Source organism: Carlito syrichta, unplaced genomic scaffold (genome assembly GCF_000164805.1).
Source record: "Carlito syrichta isolate Samal-C Ts95f unplaced genomic scaffold, Tarsius_syrichta-2.0.1 Scaffold313184, whole genome shotgun sequence".
NCBI lineage: Eukaryota > Metazoa > Chordata > Mammalia > Primates > Tarsiidae > Carlito > Carlito syrichta.
This window is the reverse complement of record NW_007257280.1, coordinates 723,240-738,562: the sequence shown is the minus strand read 5'-3', so window position 1 is coordinate 738,562 and position 15,323 is coordinate 723,240. Positions and strand designations below refer to the sequence as shown.

The 15,323-nt window shown below is 36.9% G+C and overlaps 1 protein-coding gene across 2 annotated transcripts in view; it reads left to right on the top strand.

Annotated features, from left to right (window-relative positions):
* The window catches only part of HTATSF1 (HIV-1 Tat specific factor 1), an 18,139-nt gene that overhangs the window by 289 nt on the left and 2,527 nt on the right, over nucleotides 1–15,323 (top strand). Inside the window, exons 2-9 of one of the 2 annotated variants that reach the window (XM_021718663.1) lie at nucleotides 165–359; nucleotides 2,081–2,261; nucleotides 2,634–2,681; nucleotides 3,143–3,297; nucleotides 5,625–5,788; nucleotides 8,190–8,289; nucleotides 13,447–13,536; nucleotides 14,715–14,852. In XM_021718663.1, coding sequence (XP_021574338.1) covers nucleotides 174–359; nucleotides 2,081–2,261; nucleotides 2,634–2,681; nucleotides 3,143–3,297; nucleotides 5,625–5,788; nucleotides 8,190–8,289; nucleotides 13,447–13,536; nucleotides 14,715–14,852 — 1,062 coding nt within the window. In that variant the 5' untranslated portion in view covers nucleotides 165–173. Of the gene's footprint in view, nucleotides 1–5; nucleotides 360–2,080; nucleotides 2,262–2,633; nucleotides 2,682–3,142; nucleotides 3,298–5,624; nucleotides 5,789–8,189; nucleotides 8,290–13,446; nucleotides 13,537–14,714; nucleotides 14,853–15,323 lie in introns of those variants that run through there. The other variant, XM_008070215.1, reaches the window with a different exon arrangement.

Here is a 15,323-nt window from a genome sequence, read left to right as displayed (position 1 = left end):
CGGCGGCCGAGCGGCCCCGACTTCCCGGGGACTGCTGGGGCGCCGCGGGGAGGCGGGCCGGGGGGCGGCGGAGAGCGAGACGAGGGTGGCGGATCTCCCTTTCTCTGCTCCTCTCTGGCGTCATCTCGGCCTCTTTGCTCGCCCGCACCCTATCCCTGGGCTAGGTAGGAAACATGAGCGGCGGCAACTTGGATGGGAACGATGAGTTTGATGAGCAGTTGCGAATGCAAGAATTGTACGGAGAGACCAAGGACGATGACACCCAGAACGATCCTGACGGAGAAACTGATGCTTTCGGCCAGCAGCCGACTGACACCCCCTACGAGTGGGACCTGGACAAGAAGGCTTGGTTTCCTAAGGTAAGAGAGTGGCAGGGCACCCCTGCAGAGCGGGCCGCCTGGCCAGCCTCGCGGGACACTCTTTTCACGTTTGCTTTGCTGAGGTTCTTGGTCCTAGCCCCCGTGGGTAGTGACGCTTCTTTTTGTTGTGTCTGTTGCAGAACTGATGTATATAAAAAATGTAACTTCTTGGAGTGGTTCTTAAATGTAACTCCTAAGTCTTTTCTATGCCTTATTAATTTTGTCTGTGAAGGTCACAGTTGGTTATTACATTGATGACTGCTTTTTATTGCAAAGAGGAAAAACACCAAGAGCAAATTTAGTAGCTGTTCATATCTGGTAGCCAACCTCACTTATCCTAGGAAATTCAGACGTTTAGTGTATGTACTATGTACAAAATGCAGCTTCTCAATTTAAAAAAGTCGCCATTTATAGATCTTTACTGATTGAACTTTGTTTGCACCTTGCTTTACTTTCCGACTAAATTTCGTCCCTAGGCATATGTGTTTGAACCTTATAACCACAGAAATATGACTAGGAATGTGCAGAGTATAGATGGAAAAGATCTGCGTATGTTTGTTTGGAGTACTTGGAAATTAAGTATTTTATTTCAGCTTGGAAGTAAAATAACTGGTGTTAAACTTGGTTTTGTAAACTTCGTGGTAAAAGTACCCTGTTAATCTAAGTCTCTTGGGTGGAAAAAGGGATTCTAATAGCACACTACTTGCCTTGCAAGCCAGTCTCCATTGTGTGATTGGACTGTTATTTTAAAAATTATTTACCCAACTTTTCTTTCCCATTTTGTATTTTGTGTGTATATTCCAATCTTTCCAAATTGTTAAAATTTACTATTTCACTTCCCTGTACTGGTAGTGCCAGTTTGAGTGCAGATTTGGTTTCTTTAGCCTTCTGGGTACTTTAACAATAGTCTGATAATGAATTAATGTATAACTCTATCGTTTTATGTTATTGAAGCCCATGCCTCTTCGAACTGTGAGTTTTAAATTTTCCCCATTCCTGTGTGTGCCTAATGTTTATTGAGAGCATGATATATACCTAACTACATTTCTTTCATTGTACAATAGTGCATTTCCCCTAAAAACCAGGAATATAGCTATGCGTTGGTTTTGTCCTTAATTTGTTTTGATACTAAAGGATAATGTGATTTAATTTGTGATAGAGTTAAAATGAGCATTTAGTTTTACAATTGTTAACCCCATTCTTTATACACCAAATCAGAGTTCCATTCTGTGCACTTTCTGCATACAGATATTTAATTACTTAGTGCATATACATATTTGTGCATCTACAGAGTAAAAGAAAAGTGGATTCTGTGGTTAGATTTATTAGTTGACTGTTGGTTTTTGCTGTTTTATTGTTATCTGGTACTTCCTTTGTTATATATATTTGTGGCCTTCATCAAGTAGATTATAGAGAGGTAATTTATAAATCAAACAAGTAAAAAAGGTGCCAACTTAACAATGCTTTATTAGCGTCTCAGACTTTTATGTTGATTACCTAAGTATTTTGTCTTATTTTTATTATTTTATGCACAATTTTCTAGAAAAAGTAACTATTCATGCACTCAACACTTCAATTAAACTACAACTATTATCCACAGAAACACTTCTTTGTTAGGTTTTATAGCTGAATATGCTGCAGTATAACACAATTTAAACTTTTTATGGATGAAAATAATTTTGAATTTCTGTATGGGTATATCTGTTGAATTTCTTGTTTAGATCACTGAAGATTTTATTGCTACATATCAGGCCAATTATGGCTTCTCTAATGATGGCGCATCTAGTTCTACTGCAAATGTACAAGATGTCAATACCAGGAACACAGAAGAACCGCCACAAAATAAAACCCCAGAACCCACTGATCCCAAAAAGAGGGGAGAAAAAAGAAAGACTGAATCAGGCAAGTGGTTCTAGTTTACAAATCATGAGTGTAAAAATTTTAAATGTGAGTGTGTACATACTGTTACTTTTGGAAAATTATGTTAGCTTTGCAGGAATAAGATGAGTTTTTTCTTTAAGGTAGTGTGAGAGTCATAAAGAATCAAGATAAATGAACCATCTTTTTTCCAGACAGGGTTTTGAAGCTAATTATCTGTTAAAAGATTCAAATTCTTTGAAAGCTGTGTAGTGATTTCAGTGAGTTTGTCTTGGTATTCTAAGGGTAAGAGAAAGATCCTAGAAGTTTTGAGAAACTGCCACATTATCAGGATTTCATGATGTGACTCTTATCTTTTCTTCCAAGTGTTTTTATTTATTTAATTTTTATTTTTAGGATGGTTTCATGTTGAAGATGACAGAAATACAAATGTATATGTGTCTGGTATGTATACCTTTTTAAACAAATTTGGAGTAGGAAATATTTGGTTTTGAAATTTTTCACAAAGTGAATTTTAGTTTTCATTTTCTCCAAAGTCCTTTTTTTAAATCATTGTGTCTTTTTTTAGTCAACCATTTATATTAATGAATATATTTATTACAGAACCAGGAAAAATTAAGAATATAACTTTGCATACCATCCTTTGTGCCTGCTTTAGATAACTTATGGCAGTTTGCCCTTCAGAATCAGTGAAGCCTTAAGCAAAGCATGATATTAATGTCTATCGGAATGCATAAAAAATGTGACATTTCCTTAGTTCTTTAGATATGAGACTTTTACATACATTTAGAAAATCAACATTATATTCACCTGAGTTGCAGATTTCCAGCTGGTAGAATGCTCAGTAACTCTAGTCTTTATTATCAGTCTTTATAATTAAAAAAATTTTTTTTCTAATATTGCAGGTTTGCCTCCAGACATTACAGTGGATGAATTTATACAGATTATGTCCAAGTTTGGCATTATTATGAGAGATCCTCAGACAGAAGAATTTAAGGTCAAACTTTACAAAGATAATCAAGGAAATCTTAAAGGAGATGGGCTTTGCTGTTATTTGAAAGTAAGTTATGTGATGAAATAAGTTTCTTCTACCTCCATTTATGACTCAGGTACCAGGGCTATAATTTTTATAGATGATAACCAAGACCAAGAATTATTCAAAACAAGATAGGAAGAAAACTGAAATTTCAGTTGGTACTTACATGTATTACAGTGGTAAGATTATTCACTTTTTTTTTTGAGTTGAAGTCTCACTCTGTCACCCAAGCTGGAGTGCAGTGGTATGCCCACAGCCACTGCAGCCTCGGCCTGCTGGGCTCAGGCGATCCTTCTGCCTCAGGCTTCCAAGTAGGTGGTACAACAGGCGCATGCCACCATGCCCGGCTAATTTTTTTGTGGTTTATTGTAGAGACGAGGTCTCACCAAGTTGTCCAGGCTGGTCTTAAACCCCTGGGCTAAGGCAATCCTCTCGCCTCGACCTCCCAAAGTGCTGAGATTATAGGCTGAGCCACCGTGCCTGGCCATTCACTTGTTTTAAGAAAATATGTTACTGGGTAAAAGTATTATATAAGTATGTGACTGGGTACTGGAATACTGTATACTCTCAGCACACCTGTGGTGTTCGCACTGTACTTTAGCATTTTGATTTTACTTTGTCTTTAAAAAATGCTCAATGTAATGATTTTTTATTGATGCTTATAATCAATGCAGAATGCGTTTTAAGAATCCAAGAAGAACAATGACATTTTGCTTACCTATTGCAATGAATTAGACTAGGGTTCAGCAAACTCTGGGCCACCACCTGTTTTTGTAAATAAATCTTCATTGGAATGAAGCCACACTAATTCATTTATGCGTTTGTCTATGGTTGCTTTTGTGTTTCATTGATAGAGTTGAGTGGTTGCAGCACAGACCTTATAGCTTGCAGAACCTAAAATATTTACTAACTGGCCCTTAAACAAAAGGACTTTTCTTATCCCTGAATTAAACTATAAAGAAGATAATAGCTTATGCTTAGTGCTTTAAAATATTTTTTTGAATGGGAGAGAAAAGAGAGTGGGATTAACAGAAACTTACAGACTTCATCTAGTCATGGTACCATAAATTGCACAGGGAGAGCTCAGTGCCAAAGGCAGCCGTCATTTCTGGAACACCTGCCACCTTAGGTTCATGTGCTATGCATTATTGCAGTGTACCAAAAAAATGAGCATGATGATGACATGTACATATTTTATAGAATCTGAAAATAATTGCAAAGTAAAATCAAAATACTAAAGCAACAGTGTGAGCACCACAGGTGTGTTGTGCGTATACAGTATTCCAGTAGGATCAGAAGAGGGTAGGATTAAGCTGACAGCTTTTTGGAAGATAGGATTTATCTCATGCATGATGGATATTGGACATGAGCATGACCATTTTAGGAAGTACTTTTCTAATGTTCAAGTATAAGGAGATTTGAGAATAAATTCTTTAAGGATTATTAAAAATCTGTGAACAGATTCTTGGAGGGTTTGATTATATTATTTAAAATTTTAAAGGACAAAATGGGGCTTGAGACACTTTATATGTATAATTTTAGGACCCATAAAAGTACAAAATTGTCAAACCAGTAAGTTGAGTTCCAGAAAAATCTTAGTTAATTGTTCCAGGATTTATATTTGATATGAGTAGCTGAGTTCAATTGTTCTTTTGTGTTTTCCACAAATCCTCAGATCTTTGACCTTGTGTGTAGGGCTGATAACTGCCCCCTCTGTGTAGGACCCAGAATCCATACATATGTTTAATGTATAATACAAGCCAATAAATAGTTACCTTTTACTTCTTAGTGTATAGCAGACCTACATTTTAGTTGGTGAGCCAAAAAATTAAAGGCTGGCTGTGCTATTTCCAGGTTTTTGAGTCATCTAGTCTTTAAACTAGGAGTGTTATAGGATTTTAGAACTGAAATCCTCCTTAGAAATTATGCAAGTTCACTCCCCTCATTCTACTTACGAGAAATTGAGGTTTCAAGAGGCAAAAGTACTCAATAATAATATAATTTATTGAGCACCTGCCAAATGCCAGTCTTTATTTTTCCCATGCATTATTTTATTTAATTTTCTCAAGAACCTTGTGAAGAAGGTATTATTGTTTCCATTTCACAGATTAAAAAATTGGGGTTCAGGGAACTTGAATAGCTTGTCTAAGTTCACACAGCTGGTTAGGGACAGCTACATCTCACATGCAGGTTTCCTGATTTGCATTCTAGAGGTTTTTTTTTTTTTTAATCCCAAAGTAGATAATTATAGTTCAGTCTTTATTGTATGTATAATCACTGTTCATCTAAGAAAACTCCTGAAGTTACATTTTATTGTGTAACTTACTGTATTTCATCTTACCTTTATAAAGAGAGAATCTGTGGAACTTGCATTAAAACTTTTGGATGAAGATGAAATTAGAGGCTACAAGTTACATGTGGAGGTGGCAAAGTTTCAACTGAAGGGAGAATATGATGCCTCAAAGAAGAAGAAGAAGTGCAAAGACTATAAGAAGAAGCTGTCTATGCAACAAAAGTTTGTATTGTTTTTTGAAAGATTTCATATAAATATGCTAGAGTATATTTTTTGTAATAGTCATCTGGTTTCATTTAATCAAGTGTACCTACAAATTATTTTAAAAGAATTTCATTAGATCATCAGGTACTTTTAGTAATCTATACAGTGGGATGATTTGGCAGTGGTGGGCTTTTTAATTTTCTAGAGTGTTTATTTGTAATGTAACAGGCTTAAATGAACTAAGAGAATCTGTCTTGTTGAAAAATGTTGAACATCAAATTAAATAAGGTCATTTAGGCTTATTTACCAGAACCATTAGATTATTTTCAGTGTGGATTGAAATCAGCTACACCAGGAACTAAATTATTATGTACAGATTTGTTGTAGGAATTAGAAATGATAGATATTATCATTGTATATACTGTGTGGTTGTATGTTGTATATATATAATATCATCAAGTTTCTTTTATTCTGTTTGTTTAATATACTTTGAAATATGTTAGTTTTTAGAAATTAGCCAAATTGGCTGGGATCAGTGGCTCATGCTTGTAATCTCAGCACTTTGGAAGGCCAAGGCAAGAGGATTACTTAAGCCTAGGAGGTCAAGACTAGCCTAGGAGTTCAAGACTAGCCTAGGCAACATAGTGAGACCTTGTTTTTACAAAAAATTAAAAAAAAATTAGCTGTGCAGCTGGGCTCGTTGGCTCAGCCTGTAATCCCAGTACTTTGGGAGGCCGAGGTGAGGATTGCCTGAGCCTGCAGGTTCAAGACCAACCTGGGCAACTTGGCGAGACCTCATTTCTACAATAAAAAAGAAAAATTAACCGGGCGTGGTAGCACACACCTGTAGTTCCAGCTATTTGGAAGGTTAAGGCGGAAGCATCGCCAGAACCCAGCAGGTCGATGCTGGGGTGGCGGTGAGTGTGCCACTGTCCTCCAGCCTGGACGACAGAGTGAGACTCAAAAAAAAAAAAATTAGCTGTGCATTGTGGTGTGAGTCTGTAGTCCCAGCTACTTGGGAGGCTCAGGCAGAATGATCACCTAAGCCCAAGAGTTCAAGGCTGTGGGGAGCCATAACTGCCACTGAACTCCAGTATGGGCAGCAGAGTGAGACTGTGATTCAAAAAGAGAAAAAAAGAAATTAATCAAAATGATAAATACTTTTATCAGAGTAAGTTCTAATGACACTGGTGATATTATGCTTAAACTAATTATAAAGTGATCATGAAAGTGTTCAGCTGTGATAGCCCATCTTTGTACAAGAGGATTTAAAAGTAGATAACCACAAATTTGATAAACAGTCTTAGTAAAATTTATGATTGTAGCAGAGTCATTTTGCATATTTCAGTGCAGTTTGTTCTTTATGATGGTAAAGTGCCTAAAAAATAAAAATGTTATAGCATTATGATAAATGTACAGGATTCACTTATGAGTGAGAACATGAACATTTCTCATAATACTACAAGAAAGGGATTGTTAGTATCAGGACACCGCCAGGGGAGGTGGGGGCACGTAACGTCACTAAAGGTACCTGAACCTAAACCAGGCAAAGTAAGGTCCAGTGGGAGGCCCGAACTTCACCACTTATGCACCTAATCCTGACTTGTACCCCACATTTTAAAAATTAAAACAAAATTTTTTAAAAAAAGAAACCTGCTAGAATCTAGGCGAGAGGGACCTGGAACAGAGCCTTCCCTCACAGCCCTCAGAAGGAACCCACTCCAGAACTATGAAACAATAAATTTCTGTGGTTCAAGCCAAAAAAAAAAAAATTTAAAGGATCTTCAAAGTGTATCTTCCTAGAGTCATAAATACTAAAGAATTAATAATTTCTTGAGTATAATCAAGCCGGGCTCAGTGGCTCAGCCTGTAATCCCAGCACATTGGGAGGCCGAGATGAGTGGATTGCCTGAGCCCACGGGTTCAAGACCAGCTTGGGCAACTTGGCAAGACCTCGTCTCTAAATTAAATAAAAAAAAAAAAATTAACTGGGCGTGTTAGTGCGTGCCTATAGTTCTGGCTACTTGGAAGGCTGTGGTGGAAGGATCGCCGAGCCTAACAAGTCAACACTGGGGTGACCATGAGTGTGCCACTGCACTGCTGCCTGGGCAATGGAGTGAGACTCCAGCTCAAAAAAAAAAAAAATATATATATATATATATATATATAATCAGACAATAGTTGCTCTGGAAAAAAGTCATTCTGAGGATTTCAGATACTGAGGCCATTTTTTGCCTGCCCATTATTTTTATTTTAGAAAATTCTCTGGAACTATGACTGAAATATACGTTGTTTTGGAATCAAATAGTTATCATTAATAAATACTCAATAAAGGAGTACATGAACAACTCCTTTCTCTCTCTCTCTGACAAGTCTGAAATAAAACTCACAGTTTGTTATTACTACTTCATTGCTTTAGGCAGTTGGATTGGAGACCCGAGAGGAGAGCTGGACCCTCCCGATTGCGCCATGAGCGAGTTGTCATCATCAAGAATATGTTTCATCCTATGGATTTTGAGGTAAGAAGTGGTGTACTTATGACAGAAATGCGGACAGGCTTTCTTTCTCTTAAGGGAGCTTAAAGTTTGCTGTGCCCTGTCTTTGTCTTGCCACCTCCTTCATGTTTGTGTAGTAGTAAGTAGTTAAGGCAAGAAAATGGAGCTAAGAAGCAGTCTGAGTTTTAGGGTTTGCCTTTCCTTGGTTTAGTCCAGTGTTATTTTAAATTGTAGCCCAGGTAATCTGTTTAATAGCCATACTATGGCTTCAAGCAGCAGCTACTTGGTATGGGAAATCATTTTAAAATATCATAATTAAAAGATTTATGGGAACTGCCTGTGGATTTTGAGTGTAGTTGAATAAGTATAGGCTGATTTTGGTGGAGAGTGCCAGGTTTGCACTTGCAAATGAAAGCCTCACTTTGGTACTAAAAATTTGATCCTTTAAAAAGATTTCATTTAATGAAATATAGCCCCTAATATTTAAATAGCAGGGTTTGTTTTTCAGGACCTAATTTTTACAAAACTCTTTAGTGGCTATTAGGAGGGAGTTACAGTACTTAATGTCCATGGAAAATTCCAAGGACAGCAAATAAGGGTGAATAGATATATCTATTATGAATCAATTTTCAAAAAAAATTTTTTTAATAAAGTGAATGGAACTGTCCCCCCTAAAAAAAGTGAATAAAGGAAGAAGAACGAGCTACTAAAGACATTTAAGGAATATTAATTGTTAAGGTACTTTATGTTGCATTCTGCCTCAATTCTTACTCTGTCTGCTAGTGTAGACTGATGTGATCGTTAGTGGAAAAACAACTCGCTAGAGTCTCCCTGGCTCTGAAATTAATGGTAGCAAGTTATACATGAGAAGAAAAATGTTTATAATGTGAAATTCCAGGTTTACAAGTGATCTACTTGCAACCAATGCCCATTACTATTCCTTTTGTGCATTAAAACAGTCAAAATGATATCTTAGGGCCCCAAAATGGACAGTTGAGCTCCATCTTGGCAAATAGGGCTTACTGTGTACTTCTGGAGTCTGGACAAATTTGGGTAATTGAGAAAATATGTGTGGTTTATTTATAAGGTTGCTTGATGTCTCTTCTGACCAGAAATCCGGAAGAATCATGAATTATAACAGCTACTCAAAACTTGCAGTGAAAATAAAGTATGTTTAAAAAACATACATGTATACATGCACACCAGTTGCTTTATGAAACACTGTCCTTGCCAGGTGGGACTTTAAAAGGAATGCTTAGATGGATTATAATATTTAGTCTACTAGATACAACTTCATAATTGCATGTGATTTATTACATTTTATCCCCCTGGTAAATAAGTAGTTTGTTTATTAGGCAATATTTATTTGTGTGACTTGAGGTCCTTGATTCACACATTTCATACTCCTACCACTGGAACATTAATGTAAATGAAAACTTAATTTCAAGCATCTGGAGCTTCTGCAAGTAGAAGTGTGTTGTGTAATTGCATCTGTTCTTGTTTCTACCTCCTGCCTTGCTCATTGAGATACCTTATTGGAGTCTATCACCCTGGGCAGCCTTAGCTTTTCCTAGTTTAACACATATTATTTCCCTCCGAAAGCTGCATTTATTTCAGCTTGACCCCTACAAATTCTTCCCAGTGGATATTTTTAAAGATAGAATTTTCACGTTTGCAAATTCCTGATTTTTTTTTCTTGGTGTAGTATAAACTTTACTTTGGAGTTGTAGAGCCTTTACATTACCTTGATTTTTTTGTTTCCCTCATAGCATTTATTACTATGTGAAATATTTTATCTCCTATACTAGAGTGTGAGCTCCATGATAGCAGTATTTTGTCTACATTGTTTGGTGCTGTGTTCTTGGTGCACAGAATTGTGCCTGACACACAGCAGGCCCTCAGTACTTGTATGAAGAAAACCTGAAAGAATGATTGAGTGAAGCCCTGTTACTCACAAGCCAGAGTCTTTTCATTCACTCACTGGGTAAAACATTTTCTTTTTAGCATCTTTGCAAGTGAAGGCAAGTTTATGCTACAAAGAATGGCAAGATACTCTGTGCTGGCAGTGGTAGGCTTCAGAGTTCACAGGCAAAGAAGTCCTTGGTGGCCGTATCCTTGTTTGCCCATCTTCCTGGTCCCATTTGGTCCAACTTGCCTGATATCTTAGGATATTAGGATATCTTAGTTTTTATTTCTATGTAGAACCTGTCAACCAGAAGAACAACAAATATCCTTGGTTTTTGTTCACTGTCTCTGTACCTAATTCTCAAAGTGTATCAGTATAGACCTGCACTATTTGATATGGTAGACTCTAGCCACATGTGGCTGTTTGAATGTAAAGGAACTAAAATGAACTAAAATTAAAAATTTAGTTCCTTAGTTATAGTTAAGCCACATGTGGCTAGTAGCCACCATATCAGATAACATCAGATATAGCATTTCCATCTTCACAGAAAGGTCTGTTGGACAACACTGATATAGACATTGTGCAACTCTGGAGAGAATTGTTCATCAGGAAGACCTGCTTTTGTGGCGTGATTTTGGGGAATATTTGATTTGACCGAAGGTTCCATATGGACCTCAAGAACACACACCAGCATTGAGTGTTTTAGTGGAAAGAAAAACCTCAATTGTCAGGTTGCCTTGAGGTATCTGAAAGAAATCCGATTTTGGGGGGTGGGGTGTGTTTTTATTCCAAACAGTTGACCAATTTTAGAAGTACCGTACTTAAAAATACTCTGATATCAGGGCAAACCTTGAAGGCTAATATTTTTAATGTGACTTCAGAAGGTCTTCGGTATTTAATCCAAAGCCTTATTTAAAAACATATTGCCTAGCATATTTGAATACCAAGAGATGAAGAATCAAAACGGGTTTCTCATCATATCATACCAGCGCTGTTCAATAGAAATATAATATGAGCCACATGTGTAACTTAAATTCTCTTACAGCCACAATAAAAATATAACATGAAACAGGGAAAATTAATTTTAGCAATTAATTGATTCCATGCACTATATAAAAAATATTATAATTTTAACATGGAATGAACATACAGATATTAATGAACTGTGTTACACTGTTTCTTTTTCCTTGGTACGAAACTTTCAAAATCCCATATACATTTCTCATTTACAGCATCCCTTAGTTTAGCTACATTTCAAGTTCTCAGTAGCCACATGGGGTTAATGGTCATTGTCCTGGACAGCATAAGTTTGGATTGCAAAGGAATGAGAAACATGGTTTATTTTTTCCAGGGAAAACAAAATACCATCCTGGAAAAAAAAATTTGAGAGTTGACTACAGAAAGTTTCAGTGCATGAGTAAGATTTTAGTTTCAGGTTGCTTGCAAAGCCTTGTCTTTAGAAAATTATCATGTGTAGCTAGTCAAGTTAAAGAGTCTTCCTAAAGAAGGAGTTCACTGTTTAAGCTTCGTGATACTATACAGCAATGAAGAAATATTAGGTTTCCAAGCTGTTATATGTGAAAATAGAGGTCTGGGAAGCCTTTGCCTGAGATTCGATATATTATAAGAATAGCAGTGAAACATTAGTATAGAAATAAAGATGATGCCTACTTCTCCCACCCATGAAATCACAATTAAATTTAAAATTTGTCGGCTGGGTGTGGTGGTTTACACCTGTAATCCCAGCACTTTGGGAGGCGAGGTGGGAGCATCACTTGATGCTAGGAGTTTGAGATCGGGCTGGGCAACACAGTGAGATTTCCATCTCAGTAAAAAAAAATAAAATTTGTTAAATATTTTGAAACAATTCTGTTGATGTAATCCTCATTTCCCTTGGTGAATAAAAGTGAAGTATTAGAAAGCTTATTAGATTCTGAAAAAGTTTTTACTAATTGTTGGCTGTGCATGTATAAAGGCTGTTCTGTGTTCTGTGAGGTATCCACAGCTCAGTATAACAAGATTCTTGCCTTCTGAAAGTACACAGTCCAATAGGAGCTCACATAACCAAAAACTACCACATGACTTTACCAAATGACTTTTATGCTCCACTTCCCATTCTTCTCAGGTCATATAATTCTGTACAAGACAAATTGACTTCTTTATCAAAATTAGGTTTTGTAAGTGAAGATATCCAGTGTTCCACCAGCTGTAATTTAAGAAGCTTCAGGTTTGTGCAAATGAATGGGATTTTATAATTTTTATTTTAAATCTGATTTCAGTAACTGCCTACCAGGTGTTTATCTTTACTTTTTGAAGACCTTTTGAGAAGAAAAGCCACTTTTTTGGAGTCCCTTATAGTTCCTCTTTAGTTGGCGAGATAGAGAAAAACCTGAGGGATAGATGCCCTTAAATGATTTTTAGAACGTGTAAGTGGACTTTGATAGAAATTCGTAGATAGGATATTTTAGTTTATATTTGTACATAGTTGAAATTCTAGTTTATAACGTAGCTTTTTGTAAGTCCTTTTCATGCATACAGACTTGGAGGAAGATTTGTTAATTCCCACAGGGAATCTTAAAACCTTTTGTTATGGGAAGGAGAATCCACCTGAACACTAGACCACTAGAAGCAGCAGTACTTGAATGCTCTTAATAGATTCATAGTTGCAAGAAAGCAACAGCAAAGAATTTCATTATGTGCTTAATAACAGCTCCCTATTTGTGTTGTTCTACGGGAGTATAGTAGGAGACAAAATAATCAAGGATCCTTATAAGGTTTACCCCGTGAGTTAAAATAAAATCTTGGAAGCTTGAAAAACAATCATAGAAAATTTAGTCAATAAAAGGGATATATCTTTCTCCATTACAACATTCCTGTGAATAGGAATCTATCCAGAACACAAAGCAAAGGTCTCATCAGTGCAATGGTGATGCCCATGAGAACATAGGAATTAGCAGTACCACAGGATTTCTCCTGCCTTCCCTTCCTCCTCCTTTGCCACTGTAGACCCCTTCTGCTGCTTACATACTTGTTTATTTCCTCTGATTTAAAGCAGGGCAGATCTGTAGAGTAGCAGCAGCTGTAGTAACTGTAGTAGTCGTCAAATTTCATTTTATTTTGATTTTTAAAGAAACATATAGACTGTACACAGACATAACCAACCCCAAGCAAAACCTTTTTTTTATTTGTTGGTTCATCAGAGCAAGCAATTTGATTCTCAGGATTTATAGTTAAAGAAAAGGTTAAACCCATTTTACTCATTTATATTTTTGTAGGATGATCCATTGGTGCTGAATGAGATCAGAGAAGACCTTCGAGTAGAGTGTTCCAAGTTTGGACAAATTAAGAAACTCCTTCTCTTTGATGTAAGTTCATGTCTTGGACAGATGAATCCTAAAGCAATCATTCTTCTAGCTTAGTGAGTTTTTCCCAAATATCAGTATGCCCTGAATTTTAGATTAGTGTTTTTATATATAGTAAAAACACTGCTGTCTGGTGGTATTCATGTGTTAGCAGTAATGAGATAAACAAGTATTATAAGTCAAGGCTTTGATAGATTTAGTATGCCTCGCTTACTTTTCTTCACCATTACTCTAGAGTACACGGTCAGGTAAAAGAAGGTACAAGAAAAATGTGAGACCTTGTTTCCCTATTGGTTCACGTTTGCCCCTCTTTGTGAATTATTCTCCTCCATATTTAGAACAATCATCTACTGTATGTTTCCCCTTTGCATTCTGTTTTTACTTCCAAAGTTGAGACACAGTAATTAAGAGTCACCATTTGTTGGTTGTGTGCTATTTTACATGTTATCTCATTTAATCTTAGTACCCTTTGAGGCAGGTAGGTACTGTTATACCCATTTTACAGTAAACTGAAACTTCACAAACTAAGCACCTTGCCCAAGGCCGTTCAGCTGGTAACTAACCGACAGAGCCAGGATTTACTCTCAGGGATATCTGATTTCAGATTTGACACTCTCAACAGTTACACTGTCTTGCCTCTCATTAGACAGTGATGTCAGCAGAAACATTTCCAAGGGCATTGGGCTTGGTTCTTACTAGATAAGGTTAAGCAAAGTCCATATTCAGCAATTTGGATGGATTTAGAGCTGATCATATGATCTATACAGAAACAAAGAACAGAGTACCATAAGTTCTCACTCATAAGCGGACCTTGAATAATGATAATACTATAAGAAAGGGATTGGCAGTAGTGTGAAACTGTCAGGGGAGGTGGGGTGGGATTGGCAGTTGAGGGAAACTGCTAGGGGAGGGATGGGCATACCTCATCAACAAGGGTACTTGCATAATCAACATTTGTATACCTAACCCTGAGTTGTACCCCACATCTTTATGATTAAAAAAAGATTAAGCTAAAGAAACAGCTGGCTACATGTCACTGACTGAGATAAAAGGGAAGAAAGACTTCATATGTAAAGTCTTTAAGCTCAAAGTATCAGAACACTACTATGTACCTACTTTGTTAAATGTATGTGTTTTTTAAAAATCTTTTGTTCATTCCTTCTTTTTCTTTGTCCTTTTAGAGGCACCCAGATGGTGTGGCCTCTGTGTCCTTTCGGGATCCTGAGGAAGCTGATTATTGTATTCAAACTCTCGATGGAAGATGGTTTGGTGGCCGTCAAATCACTGCCCAAGCGTGGGATGGGACTACAGATTATCAGGTAAATTCCTCAAAGGTCAGGGGCCCCAAAATTGTTTCATTATCAAGAAATACTAATCTAACAGTCCTTCAAATTTAAGTTTGGGGTTTGGTTGTAATCTATGTAATGTAGCAGTACCTCTTTTAAATATTACTTTGCATTCAGACGATAGAAAAAGAAATGTTTCAGTGTTTCGGTTTATAAGTCAGAAATTTTGAGGCTTGCTCAGAATAGTGATAAGAAAAGAACACATTAAACCAAAACATTTCTCTTTCTTTCAGTGTTGAATAGTACAGACAGAGCTCAAATGTTAACTTCTTTTTTTTTTGTTTATTTTTTGAGTTGGAGTCTCACTCTGTCACCCAGACTGGAGTGCAGTGGCCGCTCCCGGCCACTGTAGCTTCGACCTGCTGGGCTCTGGCGATCCTTCCACCTCAGCCTTCCCAGTAGCTGGAACTACAGGTGCGTGCTACCACACCTGGCTAATTTTTG